The 15,160-nt window shown below is 44.2% G+C and overlaps 1 protein-coding gene across 6 annotated transcripts in view; it reads left to right on the top strand.

Moving 5' to 3' along the window:
• acbd5a (acyl-CoA binding domain containing 5a) overlaps window positions 1–15,160 on the top strand; it is a 97,652-nt gene that overhangs the window by 40,623 nt on the left and 41,869 nt on the right. For 5 of the 6 annotated variants that reach the window (XM_085987714.1, XM_085987709.1, XM_085987713.1 and 2 more), the window contains exons 4-6: window positions 1,841–1,958; window positions 2,183–2,215; window positions 14,213–14,356. In XM_085987714.1, coding sequence (XP_085843840.1) covers window positions 1,841–1,958; window positions 2,183–2,215; window positions 14,213–14,356 — 295 coding nt within the window. The remainder of the gene's footprint in view (window positions 1–1,840; window positions 1,959–2,182; window positions 2,216–14,212; window positions 14,357–15,160) is intronic. The other variant, XM_085987710.1, reaches the window with a different exon arrangement.

Genomic DNA, 15,160 nt, shown 5'->3' with positions numbered 1-15,160 from the left:
CGACTTGTCATGTCTCTTGGAAACATCTCAAAGCATTTCCCGTAGAATGAATTGTATTGTGTGGCTGTTGCTCTTATGTGGGTAAACATGATGACCATTCTGTGCACCGACACCAACTCAATTGCTTTCCCTAGCCACTGTTTGAAGTTGAACCAGACAATTCGCAACCTTGGTGTCCTATTTGACCCTGAGCTGAGCTTCCAACTCCATATTCTCTGCATTACCAAGACCACCTACTTCCACCTCCGTAACATCGCCCGTTTCCACCCCTGCCTCAGCTCATCTACTGCTGAAACCCTCATGCATACCTTTGTTGCAGACGACACAAAGCTGGGTGGGCGTGTGTGATGTGAGGAGGATGCCGAGAAACTCCAGTATGATTTGGACAGGTTGGGTGATTGGGCAGATGCATGGCAGATGCAGTATAATGTGGATAAATGCGAGGTTATCCACTTTGGTGGCAAAAACAGGAAGGCAGATTATTATCTGAATGGCAATAGATTGGGAGAAGGGGAAGTGCAACATGACCTGGGTGTCCTTGTGCACCAGTCGCTGAAGGTAAGCATGCAGGTGCAGCAGGCGGTTAAGAAGGCAAATGGTATGTTGACCTTCGTAGCGAGAGGGTTCGAGTACAAGGAAGCCTTGCTGCAGTTGTACAGGGCCTTGGTGAGACCACACCTTGAGTATTGTGTGCAGTTTTGGTCACCTTATCTGAGGAAGGATGTTCTTGCCATGGAGGGAGTGCAGCGAAGATTCACCAGACTGATACCTGGGATGGCAGGAATGACGTATGAAGAGAGATTGGGTCGATTGGGCTTATACTCGCTGGAGTTTAGAAGAATGAGAGGGGATCTCATTGAAACTTATAAAATTCTGACAGGACTGGACAGACTAGATGCAGGAAGGATGTTCCCGATGGCGGGGGAGTCCAGAACCAGGGGTCAAAATCTAAGGATAAGGGGTAAGCCATTTAGGACAGAGATGAGGAGGAATTTCTTCACCCAGAGAGTGGTGAACCTGTGGAATTCTCTACCACAGAAGGCAGTTGAGGCCAATTCATTAAATATATTCAAGAAGGAGTTAGATATATTTCTTAAGGCTAAGGAGATCAAGGGATATGGGGAGAAAGCAGGGACAGGGTACTGAATTTGGATGATCAGCCATGATCTCATTGAATGGCGGAGCAGTCTCGAGGGGCCAAATGGCCTACTCCTGCTCCGATCTTCTTTGTTTCTATGAAATAGCAGGCACCAATACACATCCTGAAAGACAGTATCAGCCATTGACCTTTGAATATAACTTTACAGGAAGCAATTCATCTTATACTATATTTAATCAATAGCATTACAATGCTAAGAATAAATTATGTAAATCCAAGATCTGTAATTCACACCAATTACAATCAAGAGTCTTCCTAAAGAAGAATTAATCCCAGTAACTAACCACCATTTTTGACATATTCTCTAAATCAGCATTTTTAAATTAAAAGACACAAAATGGTTAATTTTAAATAGTAAATTTTGCAGAATTTTATGCTATTTTGTTTAATCCTTTCGCTATGAAGGCCAGCATACCATTTCCTTTCTTGGTGCATGCCTGATTTCAACCATGTCACTTGGATAGGTCCTAAACAAAAGCCAAGTCAATATGTATGGGGTTGAAGGGGTGGGAAAATGACACATAATTTTAAGTTATTTTCTTGCAATTCCTGATGTCAAACTTGTTGGTGAATGGAATTTTCCAGCCCTAATTCAGAGTGTTCTCTTTCAGGCAAGGAACAGAGCTCACCTCTATGTTGTTGAATGGTAGCTTTAAGAATGATCATCTTTCTGCATTATAGATCCTGGAGTCCATGCCCATGACTGAGGAGGTAGAGGAGCTGCTTCGTGTTCTTGGACCATTCTATGAACTTGTTGATGACAAGAAACAACCAATGTCGCCATATGCAATCTCAGCAGGTTAGACTTTTCTGAAAGTTAAGTAACATTTCCATGATTTTTATTTAACTTGAATTTTTTTTGAGCTCCTTTTTTATGCTGATCACATTAACTCTACCTGAAAATAATTTATATTCTGCTTTTTAAAAAAAAAAAAAATCAGTGTTATTATCGTTTGCTTGAAACATGTTTAAATAATAAGTGTCCTACTATTCTACTTCCTGCATCCTGCGTTGACTGTGCAGGCCGATTGGAGAAAGTGGTTAAGTCACTTGAAGGTAAGGATTAATTCAAAACCATGTCTACTAAGCAGTACTGTTATTGAGTGGTAGAATGCTTTTATTTTAGCTTTAATGTTGAAAGTACATGCTGAGACTTGGATGTTTACTGAAAAATAAACCACTGAAGGCATCACCTACAAGTCACAGTCACGTCCGAGAGGGCCGTGGATGTATTGGATGGGCATTTTGTTTACAACATATATGTTTTGTATGTACGAGTTTCAGGTTTTTTTTTCTGAAAGACAACATAATATTTTGTGAAAACTTAACATTTGATAGAGTTGATCTGTAGGTGAAGTGATCATGTAGCAGTTGATTAGTTCAGTATGAAGTTGAGGCTGGCCAGTGTGCACATTATGGAGTAATCGAAACTGGTTTCATTGTTTGCTACAGTAGAAATCTTCTGTAAACGGACATTAAGACTAATTGCAATTTGTAGAAAACAAAAATTAATTGTTCATAAGAAATAGGAGCAGGAGTAGGCCATCTAAATTGAATCAAGTTTTAAAAACCCAAAAGAAATACATTTTACTCTTTTTATTCACACACCCCATACAGCGGTAAACTCTCAACAAATTGACAAGAGACCAAAGGAGTGGGCCACAAACTCCTTTTTTGTCTGTGGACAAATTTTACAACCACAACATCAACCACTTAAAAGCATATATACAGTAATGCCATATTGCCACCCCACCGTCTCAAGTCATGAGACAATCAGACAAACTCTTACATAATCATGAAATCAGTTGCTCTTTTTTGTTTATAAACCTTATTAGTGGCTTTATTTAATCTCTTAACAGGTCACAGCTCTTACAAAAATGACATTACATTGTGTTAGAATTTGCTCTTAGATGTCCCATCAAAGTTAATCGTAACATTTCCGGATCCTTGTCCGATTAGGATATGCCAGTATTGGAGAGTAGTCGGGACAGTGGTGGAGTAGGACAAAAGAGACTGGTCGGCAACATCCCATGTGAGGTGTTAATAGCAGGTTGGCCAGAACAATGGAGGCACTGAAGCTAACACATGAGCAACTATTAGCAAGGTCACATTAACTATCTTGAGTTGTCTAGGTCATCTCCTGTTCCTTTGTAAATTCAGACCGGAAACATCAGGTTAAATTGATCAGTAGTTAAACTATCAAGATGGCCATTATGTCAAAGTCTGGAGGTTTGGTGAGAAGGAACCTCCCTTCAATATACATTCTGGGCAAAGTCCCACACATCCCATGCTACCACAATTAGGTTAGTCAGACACGATTTGCCTTTAACAAATCTGTGCTGGCTGTCCCTTTTATTAAGCCATCTGAACCCCAGGAGTAGATTTAACATCTCAATCCCAAAAACAAATAGACTGGATATTGTTGTTGGAAGGAAAACACTTGATGAACCAAATGACTTGTTCTGCTAAGTTTTCTTATTATTACACCAGACATTAGCAATAACTTTGTTTCCAACATTTGTTGGAGAAACTAAAGCTGGAGCTAACGTGCACTCAGTGCAAACATAAACCCGTACGACACTCATGCCTCACACCTTTAGTACCCTCAATTATCTCTTGGGTTATACCACCACTTTTTCATTGGGAGCAAAAGTGCTGTAGAGCTGCGGCCTAATTAAGATTAAAAATTGCTTCCCTCCCCCTCCCGCCTTAGTATTGTTCAGCTTTAATCAGAGACTCATCATTCACAGCAACATTTCCAGTTCAGGGCCGTCTTCTTGGGTTACACATCCACAGCTCACTTTTGTCTGCATAACACCGCATGAATGTGAAACATAACAAAAAAAAAAGTTTGTCTGAAGAGGTTCACCAAGACACTCACTGTTAGAGATCGGGATAATTTTTTTTTTTTTAAATTAACCTAAAATAAATATATTCCAAATATAAGATAATAAAAATATAACTGTATTCACTTTCCTGCCCGCCACGCACATTGAGGTCCTCAACTTTCTCTGATCGATAACCGGCTCCCGCGGTGTGTTGTTCCAAAGTGCAGCTGGCGACCGCCTTCCTGAGCGGAGCATGTGAGGAGCAGGTCCAGAAAACTGAGCGGCGGAGGGCGCAGACCTCGGCAACACAAGTGCACGTCTCAGGCCCCGAATCAGAGCCGACGGACTTACGGCAAGGGCCCCGGCACCATTAAATGGATGGTACAGTGCGTCCCCCATCCTACTCACAGCTTCCCGATTTCTTCACCCGTTTACACCAAGTCCAACTCTGTTTCTCTCTTTTGAGAATGCACCATGGCCCTGGGGAGTATGCGCACTCTTAGTGGGGAAATCAGCGCAGTGATAGAGTGGTTGCTGGGGCACAGGGAATTGTGGGTCCTGCGGTCGCCAATAGTCGACGGCTGTCCTTAAGTGTTTTATTACACGTATCTCCACGGAAAAAGTGCTGACAGAATTCCGAGACAACGCTCGCTGGGTTCCAGGGCTCGTATGTTAGCAAATGCCATTCCAATCCAGATCGGCTCTGCGGTTCCAAACGACTCTCCCTGTATTCCCGGGCCATTCTCTCATCGCTATGACGTTTTCCTGCTCGTTGGGTATTGGGACCCCCCCACCCCGCTCCAGCTGTCCAGCTCACTGTGAATTTAAGTGCGCGGAACCTTACAGATCACTGCGCACCTTATAGGGAGCATTGGAAGTCACTCTTATTATTCTCTACATGCGTGCACCAAAGCTTGTGCACGGTCACATGGCTCTCATGCTAACTCCGGATTAAGCAGGTACCTAGCGGCAGGTAAGAATTCCCTCTGGAAAAGAGAAAATAGAGAGCGAAAAGCAGATAAGAGGGGAGAGAGAATATTAAAAGCGGCTGCGGAGAGAGAGTGTGAACCAAAAAGGAGAGGGAGATTTAAAAAAAAAAAAAGAGAGCGAGCAACCCAGTGGGGACACGAGTGCGAACATCAAAAGGGGAGCAGAAAGAGGGAACAACTTGGGCTTTTTATCCTGGAAAATAGCTGTTTCAGTACAGCTACAACACTGGCATCTACCTGACAAAGTGGAAAATTGCCCAGGTATGTCCTGTCCACAAAAAGCAGGACAAATCCAATCGGCCAATTACCGCCCCATCAGTCTACTCTCAATCATCAGCAAAGTGATGGAAGGTCATCGACTGTGATATCAAGCAGCACTTAGTCACGACTTACCTGCTCGCCGATGCTCAGTTTGGGTTCCGACAGGACCACTCGGCTCCAGACATCCTTACAACCTAGGTCCAAACATGGGGGGGAAAAAAGAGCTGAATTCCAGAGGTGAGTTGAGTGACTGCCGTTGACATCAAGGCAGCATCTGACCGAGTGTGGTAGCAATGAGCCCTAGTAAAATTGAAGTCAGTGGGAATCGGGAGGGAACTCTCCACTGGCTGGAATCATACCTAGTACAAACGAAGATGGAATCATAGAAATTTACAGCACAGAAGGAGGCCATTCAGCCCATTGTGTCTGTGCCGGCCGAAAAAGAGCTATCCAGCCTAATCCCACTTTCCAGCTCTTGGTCCGTAGCCCTGTCGGTTACGGCACTTCAAGTGCACATCCAAGTACTTTTTAAATGTGATGAGCGTTTCTGCCTCTACCACCCATTCAGGCAGTGAGTTCCAGACCCCTCCGCCCTCTGGGTGAAAAAGTTCACTTCCACTCCCTCTCTAATCTTTCCACCAATTACTTTAAATCTATGCCCCCTGGTTATTGACCTCTCTGCTAAGGGAAATAGGTCCTTCCTGTTGTGTCGCTACCTTTCTACCTAGACACAATTTAGGACTCAGAACTCAGAGATTCAAACATGAAGTGCTTTATTGGAAGGAAAGGAAGTTCTGGCAAGTTCCGAACAAAGAGAGCTAAACTTAACAGAGAACACCCAACCATTTATCTCCTGTGACAGCGCCACCACAGGTGGGAGGAGAACACAAAATACATAACATTTCCTCCCCTCTTAAATGGAAGGTCCACATTATTCCTCAATAGGTAAGTTACTTTCAATGCACTCAACGAACCTAGGGTAGAGGTAGACTGCCTCAACCCCTGACTTTACCCTGGGGTTTATTCTGCCCCAGTCTTGTGGGTAAGTCACTAAGCCTACAGATCCAAGCGTCTTGGAGGCCGCCGCTCTCTGACAGGATACCGGCGGTCATCGCTGGCTTCTACAGCAGTAGGCATTGACACAGGCCTGGATGGAGAAGGTGCCTGTGTCAGTCGAAAGTCAGGAGTTTGCACAGGTGGAACAGTCTCTTTGACTTCCTGTGTTGGAGAAGAGCACTGTGGCAAAGGATGCTGGTTTGCGGTATCATCCGGAAACAGTTCAGGCCAACCAGCCGTTGGAGCCTCTGTGGCTGTCTCTGCTCCTAGTAACAGTTGATCTGTGTGTCTTCTCCAGACGACGTCCTCAGCAGTCTCAACCGTGTAAGACACAGGGCCCGTCTGCGCGATCACCATAGCAGGAACCCATTTCGGTCCAGTGTTGTAGTTTCGAGCTAGGATGTGCTCCCCTGGATGAAACCGTCTCTCCTTGGCTCTTTTCTCTCTCTTTTCAACTTGAGCTTGTTGTTGACAATGGACAACCTGCTCTGCCCTTGGAGGTTTGAGTAAGTCAAAACTTGTCCGCAACTGCCTCTTCATCATGAGCGAAGCGGGGGAAGTTTTGGTTGTGGCATGCGGCTCGTTCCTGTAGGACAACAGGAAGCTGTTCAGGCGTTGGTGGATTGAGCCCTGACCTTGTGATGCCTTCAAGGCATGCTTCAAAGTTTGCACGAACCTTTCTGCCTGGCCGTTAGTAGAAGGATGATAGGGCGCAGACCTGATGTGTTGGACACCATTCACATGCAGAAAGGTTGCAAACTCCTGTGATACAAATTGTGGACCGTTGTCACTTAGGAGTTGTTCCGGTGAGCCATAACGGCTGAACATCTCACCAAGTTTCTCAATTGTTTTCTCTGCCGTGGTAGACCTCATCACAGCGACCTCCGGCCACTTGCTACGAGCGTCTACAACCACCATAAACATCTTCTCTTCGAAAGGACCGGCGAAGTCCACATGTACTCGCTGCCACACTTCTGCAGGCCAATCCCAGGGGTGTAGGGTTGCCAGCTGTGGAACATTCCGGACCCTTTGACATGGGGAACATGTTTTGGCTTTCTCCTCAATATTCCCATCAAGACCTGGCCACCAGAAGTAGCTTCTTGCCATTTCCTTCATCCGAACCATCCCACTGTGGCCTGTATGAAGTTGTTGCAGTATAGGTTCCCTCAGAGGTGGCGGAATGATGACACGGCGTCCCCAAAGAAGACAACCTGCCTGGACGGAGAGCTCATTTCTTTTTGAAATGTAAGGTTTCAAACTAGGAGAATCTCCTATAGCTCTCCCTCGAATGACATCGTCCATTACCTCAGACAGGACTGGATCGTTGCGGGTGTACCTTCGCACCTGAACTGCAGTGACAGGTGCTCCCTCCACTTGTCTAAAGTAGAAGATGTCTATCTGACGAGGCTCTGGGGGAGTAACAGGCAAGGGTAGCCTCGAGAGACCGTCTGTGTTGCCGTGCAAGTCTGATTTGCGATATTTGATGTCGTATGTGTGCCCTGACAACAGTAAAGCCCACCTTTGCATCCTGCTTGCAGCGAGAAATGGAATTCCGGTGTGGGGCCCGAAGATTGAAGTCAATGGACGGTGGTCCGTCAGGAGTGTGAACCTTCTCCCAAACAGGTACTGATGAAATTTTCGAATTCCAAAAACGATTCCCAAGGCCTCGCGCTCGATCTGCGCATAGTTACTCTTGGCCTTGTTCAAGGTGCGTGATGCGAAGGCGATAGGTTTCTCTTCACCCGAAGGCATGATGTGGGCTATGACTGCTCCCACACCATATGGTGATGCATCACATGCTAGCTGCACGGGTAGCTTTGGGTCGAAGTGTGTCAGGACCTCCGATTTCAGCAATGCTTTCTTTGCTTGGGCGAAAGCTTCGTTGCACAGTTCAGTCCATTTCCATGTTTTGCCTTGACATAGCAACTGATGTAACGGCTTCAGTAATGTTGCTAAGTCTGGAATAAACTTCCCATAGTAGTTAAGTAGCCCCAGAAATGAACGTAACTGGCTCACATTCTGGGATGCTGGGGCCTCCACGATCGCCTTGACCTTTGATGGCGCCTTATGCAGGCCAGTAGCGTCAATCACATGCCCCAGGTACTCAACTGAAGACTGAAAGAATTCACATTTGTCCTTATGAACTCTGAATCCGTACTCTTTCAGTCGTTGTAGTGTCGCATCTAAGTTCAGAAGATGATCCTCATTTGTCCCAGTGACAAGGATGTCGTCCAGGTAGCACTGGACTCCTGGCAGTCCACTCAAAATCTGATCCATTGCCCTTTGGAATAGAGCAGAGGCCGACGTAATTCCAAACGGAAGGCGGCAGTACCTGTATAGCCCCTTGTGTGTCACAATTGTCAGCAGCTCCTTTGATTTGTCATCGACATGCATTTGTAGATAAGCCTGGCATAAGTCTATTTTGCTGAACTTTTGCCCTCCGCCCAGGCCCGTAAAAAGATCCTCAATGAGGGGAAGAGGGTACTGTTCCGTAGACAGCACCGGGTTAATAGTCACTTTAAAATCCCCGCAGATTCGAACAGATCCATCCTTTTTCAGGACAGGAACAATGGGTGTGGCCCATTTGCACAGGCTCCAGGACTCCATTCTCGACTAAGGCCTCCAAGTTAGCCTCAACTTTTGGCCTAATTACATAGGGTACAGGTCGGGCTTTGTGAAACTTCGGCTTGCTGTCAGGTTTAATGTCCAGTCTCACGCTGATCTTTTTCATGCTCCCAAGTTCCCCATTGAAGAGTTCTGCATGTTTGTTTAACACTGCAGTCAGACCTGACTCCCCTTTTGACATCATGCGGACTGCAGGCCAGTCCAGCGTGATTTTCTCTAGCCACGCACGTCCCAGTAGCGATGGGTAATTTCCCTTTACCACATATAGTGGCAGTTTTGCAGTCTGTCCATTCAATTTAACTGTCACCTCAATGACGCCTCTCATGGCCACAGGTTCACCGGTATACGCCTTTAGCACAATGTTTGTTGGCTGAAGGGTAAGATGCTTTAGCATTTTGTTGCAGACAGTGTCTGAAACAAGGGACACAGCCGCGCCTGTGTCCACCTCCATCCGCACTGATTGTCCCCCCACCAGTGGTGACACCCAGTAGCCATTTGAATCACCTGCAACCGTCAGTATGTGCACCTCTTCCTCCTCAGAGGTGTCGCTCCCCTCTGTTTTGCTTGTTCCATCATACTGCACTGAATGAACACTCCTTGTCCAAATACAGACATTTTGCTTCCCAGCTCTGTCTTTTTTTACCTCTACAGGCGCGTTCAATGTGACCCTTTTTGCCACAATTTCGGCATTCCAGCTCCGTACACCAGCAGTCATTAGCGTGATGGCCCGTTTTCCCACAACGGTAACATGTGCCGTTCCGCGCATCTTTAGGCTCCGATGACACCTTGTGAACTCTCCCTGTTGAACTCAACTGGTGAGCCTCCTTTTCCGCCATCTCCATGGAGACACTAACTTCAATGGCCTTTTCAAGAGTAAGGTTGTCCTCCGTAAGAAGGCACTTCTGTGTGGCTGCATTTTGCAGACCACACACGAGTCTGTCTCTAATGGTGTCCTTCAGCACCTCCTTGAACTTGCAGTGTTCTGATAACCTTTTTAAAGCAGCAATAAACATCGTCACTGATTCCCCCTCCTCTTGATTCCGTTTGGTTATTGCTGAGAGATTTAGATTTCACAGAGGTTTTGGTGAAAAATGTGCTCCAAGAATTTCCACTAGTTGCTTATATGTTTTAGTTTCTGGCTGCACGAGGCTGCGAAGTAAATTGAATGTCTTCGGCCCGATTACACTCAAAAAGGTAGGCACGACCTTTTCATTTGCCACCGCATTCGCCAATACAAAATAGTTAAAACGTTCCGTATATGCGCTCCATTGCTCCACATTTTCATCAAAGTCACCGATGTTTCCTAATATAGTAGCCATTTCACATTTCAAATTAAAATTTCTGTTTACTCACTGTAACGTACACAGATTCATCCGCTCCTCGTTGCCACTTGTTGTGTCGCTACCTTTCTACCTAGACACAATTTAGGACTCAGAACTCAGAGATTCAAACATGAAGTGCTTTATTGGAAGGAAAGGAAGTTCTGGCAAGTTCCGAACAAAGAGAACTAAACTTAACCGAGAGAACACCCAACCATTTATCTCCTGTGACAGCGCCACCACAGGTGGGAGCAGGACACAAAATACATAACACTTCCTATCGACTCTATCTAGGCCCCTCATAATTTTATACACCTCAATTAAGTCTCCCCTCAGCCTTCTCTGTTCCAAAGAAAACAACCCCAGCCTATCCAAACTTTCCTCACAGCTAAAATTCTCCAGTCTTGGCAACATCCTCGTAAATCTCCTCTATACCCTCTCTAGTGCAAGCACCTCTTTCCTGTAATGTGGTGACCAGAACTGTATGCAGTACTCTAGCTGTGGCCTAACTAGTGTTTTATACAGTTCAAGCATAACCTCCTTGCTCTTATATTCTATGCCTTGGCTAATAAAGGAACATATCCCATATGCCTTCTTAACTACCTTATCTACCTGTCCTGCTACATTCAGGGATCTGTGGACATGCACTCCAAGGTCTGTCTGTTCCTCTACACTTCTTGGTATCCGACCATTTATTGTGTATTCCCTTGCCTTACGCAGACTGCAGTGGTTCAAGAAGGTGGCTCACCACCACCTTTTCAAGGGCAGTTAGGGATGGGCAATAAATGCCAGCGTTGCCAGCAACACCCACATCCCGTGAATGAATTTTTTTTAAAAAAGGTAACTAAGAGGTGATCTTATAGAGGGGTATAAGATATTTCAGGGAATGGAAAAGGTAAATCTGAAATATTACTTTGAATTAAATTGCAAAAGTAGGTCAAAGGAACATGGGTTTAAACAAGTAAAAGGTAAATTTAGAACTGATATCAGAAAGTAGTTCTTCACATACACAAGTGATCAGTGTATAAAATTGAATCCCATAAAGAGCATTAAAGGTGAAAATCATGCAATCATTAAAAACACAATTGGATGCTGTAACAACTGAAAAAAGATGGACTTAATGGTGTTCCCCATCAATAATTGTTCTGTGACAATGGCCAAAGGGAGATGGGTGGTGGGGGGAGGGAAGGGTTGGGGAAAGAGAGTGAAACATCCAGAAAAGGAGAATGTGAATCTGTAAAGGAAGAAAGTGAACCAGACTTGGGAGGAGACAGAAGGAGAACCAGAAAGCACCCAGAAAACCAGGAATGAGAGACCCACAGGGGTAGAGTGAAAGAAACAAAAAATGTGAAGCAGAAAAGGAGAATGTGAACAGAAAACTGAGACACCGAGCCAGAAAAGGGGGAGGGGAAGAGCATGAATCAAAAAGGGGGAAGAGAAGGGATGAGTGAGCCAATAAGAGTCAGATCGACTCAAACAATTGTAAAAAGTGTTGAGAACTATTGATTTTGTTTTTGCTTTATTTACTTATCAAAGATGACCTGTTGCCTGAATGACCTGCAAGGAAATGTGGACTTTATAAAATATTACAAAAAGTAGTCTTGGAGGTTCAGGATTTTGCTCCACCAAATTGTGTATCCAGCCCAGTTCACACACAACTGATTGTAGTATTAAACTGTAAGCATGTGCGAGTGTTTAAATTGGAGCATCTCCAGCAATCATCTCTTCTCTTTCCCACACTGTTATCTCTGGAGTCCCCCAAGGATCTCTCCTTGAACACTCCTCTTCCTCATCTACATGCTTCCCTTGGCGATATCATCCGAAGACATGGGGTCAGTTTCCACTTGTATGTTGATGACAACCAGCCCGACCTCTCCAAAACTTCTTTCGACCCCCTCCACTACCTCCTGTGTTGTCAGCCTGCTTGTCCGACATGCAGTTCTAGATGAGCCACAATTTCTTCCAGTTAAAATGTTAAGACTTCCAGTCCCTGCTACAAGCACTGTATCCTTGCCACCCATTCCATACAACTCCCCCGTCACTGTCTCCAGTTCAACCAGACTTTTTGCAACATTGACATACTAATTGACCCCTAGTTGAGCTTCCGACCCCATATCCTCTCCATCACAAAGACCACCTCAGTAACCTCGCCCATCCACCCCTGCCTCAATCCATCTGCTGCTGAAATCCTCACCGTGCCTTTGTCATCCCCAGACTCGACTACTCCAGTGCTCTCCTGGCCAGCCTTCTATAAATTTCAGCTTATTCAAAACTCTGCTGCCCGTATCCTATCCCACAACAATCTTGCTCACCCATCATCCCTGTGCTCACTGACCTTCATTGATGACCAGTCCCCCAACAGCTCAATTTAAAATTTACATCCTTCTGTTCAAATTCCTACATGGCCTCACCCTTCTCTATCTCTGTAACCTTTTCCAGTCCGACAGTTCTCCGAGAACTCTGCATTCCTCAAACTCTGGCCTCTTGTGTATCCCCCCACTCCCTTTGCCCCACCATTGTTAGCCCTGCCTTCCGCCATCTGGGTCAGAGGCGCTGGAATTCCCTCTCTTCATTTCTCCAACTCCCTCTCCTTTTTAAAACTCTTTAAAACTCACCTCTTTGACCAAGCTTTTAATCACCCCACTTGATATCACCTTCTTTGGCTCAGTGCTGATTTTTGTCTGATTACATTTCTGTGAATCACCTTGGGATGTTTTCTAGGTTCAAGGTGCTATAAAAATGCACAATGGTGCTGTTGAGTGCATTTTTTGTTATAAGGAAGTATGAATACACACACTCCTCAGTTTTCTCTGGTCAGACAGCCGTGCAGAGCTAGCAGTATAATTTTAGTGTTTCAGCGCTGTAAGGGAATAGCTGTCTTAAACCAATAATTGTTTTATAATGACACCAATATTAACTGCCTAACGAATAAAGTGTTTGATAAAATATGCTATCTTAACATATTGATGCTTTCATTGATTTTAAATGTGGTCTTGATGGGCTTCCATTAATCTTTATGGTTAATATCTCCCAAAGGAGAGTAAGAATGTACCAGTAAAACTAACTATTCAATCACTTGGTTTGTGAATAATTTAAGAATGGATTCTTGAGGAACAATTTTGCATATTTTGGATCTTTAAATATGCATGTAAAACCACAGCCCTCTCAGCTGATTTATTTTCCTTGGGGTGGGGGAGTATTTTTCTGTTCACCAATGTCCGGTGCTGTCAGTGGCTCTTGTTGTTCACATTGCTGTTAAACAGTGTGAAGGAAGCACTTCTAATGTACTAAAATTTGCAAATAAATTATGTGGCTAGCTGACCAATAGAACAAGAAGTAGTTGCATTATACAGCACCCTTCACCACCTTGGAGCATCCCAGAACGTTTCACAGCTAATCAAGTAATTTTGAAGTGTAGTCACTGTTATAATGTTGGGAAATATAGCAGCAAATTTGCACATGAACAGCAATGAGTTAAATGACTAGATAATCTTTTTTGATGGTGTTGGTTGAGGGATAAATGTTAGCCAGGACACCAGGCGAACTCTCCTTCAAGTAGTGCTATGGGATCTTTTATGTCCATCTCATCCAACAGTGCAGCACTCCCTCAGTACTGCACTGAAGTGTCGGATTTGAATATGTGCTCAAGTCCTGGAGTGGGGCTTGAATCCACAACCTTGTAACTCCGAGGCGAGAGTGCTATCACTGAGCCAGTGAAGATTAATAGCATTCCAGAAAGCTTGGACTAATTAAGTGGATAACCAGAGGAATGGCAGATAGCATTTACTGTAGATAAATGTTAGATTTCCAACATTTGCACTTTGCTTGATTTTTAAAAAATCTTTCAGATATGCAAATTGTATACAATCCAAAGAAAGAATGTTCTTTATGGGCTGAATGATCTTTTCTCATTCCATACTTGATATATTTAACTGATACTTCAAACAAATTTTCTGTTTTTTTTTTAATATCCAGATCTTGGCAATGTTTTCGGCTCACCCAAGAATTGTAACAAAATGAATGGAAAAGTTGAAGGCAACGATAGCGGTGCAGAATCTGAACAGGAGGAAGATGATGATGAAGATGTAACAGATGATGACGACGATGATGATGATAAAAGTAAATATGGTAGAATTTCTGATTATTTCAGTTTTTTTAATCATTCCACCAAAGTATTCTGTAATTAAAGCTACTCCAACATCTGAAATATCTTGTGTTGTAAAATGCATGACTCACTTAGCATTTTTTTAAAATATGGAGATTGAATTTCATATTTGCTATTGGGTGAAATTAACCTGTATGGACGATTTGCTTTACAAACATCACCCACATCAGCATACTTTTAGAAGCTGTAGATCAGAGTGGAGTTTTACTGTACTCTGTATGATCTGCTACTTACTTGGAAACTTGTCCAAAAAGAAAAAGAAAGACTTGCATTTATATAGCGCCTTTCACAACCTCAGGATGTCCCAAAGTGCTTTATGGCCAATGAAGTACTTTTGGAGTGTAGTCACTGTTGTAATGTGGGAAATGCGGCGCCCAATTTGTGCACAGCAAGCTTCCACAAATAGCAATGTGATAATGGCCAGATCATCTATTTTAGTGATGCTGATTGAGGGATAAATATTAGCCAGGGCACCGGGAATAACTCCCCTGCTCCTCTTCGAAATAGTGTCATGGGATCTTTTTCATCCACCTTGGAGAGCAGACGGGTCCTCGGTTTAACGTCTCATCTGAAAGACAGTACCTCCGACAGTGCAGCACTCCCTCAGTACTGTACTGGAATGTCAGCCTAGATTTTTGTGCTCAAGTTTCTGGAGTGGGACTTGAACCCACAACCTTCTGACTCCGAGGCGAGTGTGCTACCAACTGAGCCACGGCTGACGCAGTTTAGTACCTTGACTAATATTTTGGAAACTTGGA

This window comes from Somniosus microcephalus, chromosome 5, assembly GCF_052327205.1.
Source record: "Somniosus microcephalus isolate GS21.2 chromosome 5, FLI_Smic_1.0, whole genome shotgun sequence".
NCBI classification, from domain to species: domain Eukaryota; kingdom Metazoa; phylum Chordata; class Chondrichthyes; order Squaliformes; family Somniosidae; genus Somniosus; species Somniosus microcephalus.
Note: the sequence above shows the minus strand (reverse complement) of the source record. Positions and strands in the feature narration are given on the sequence as shown.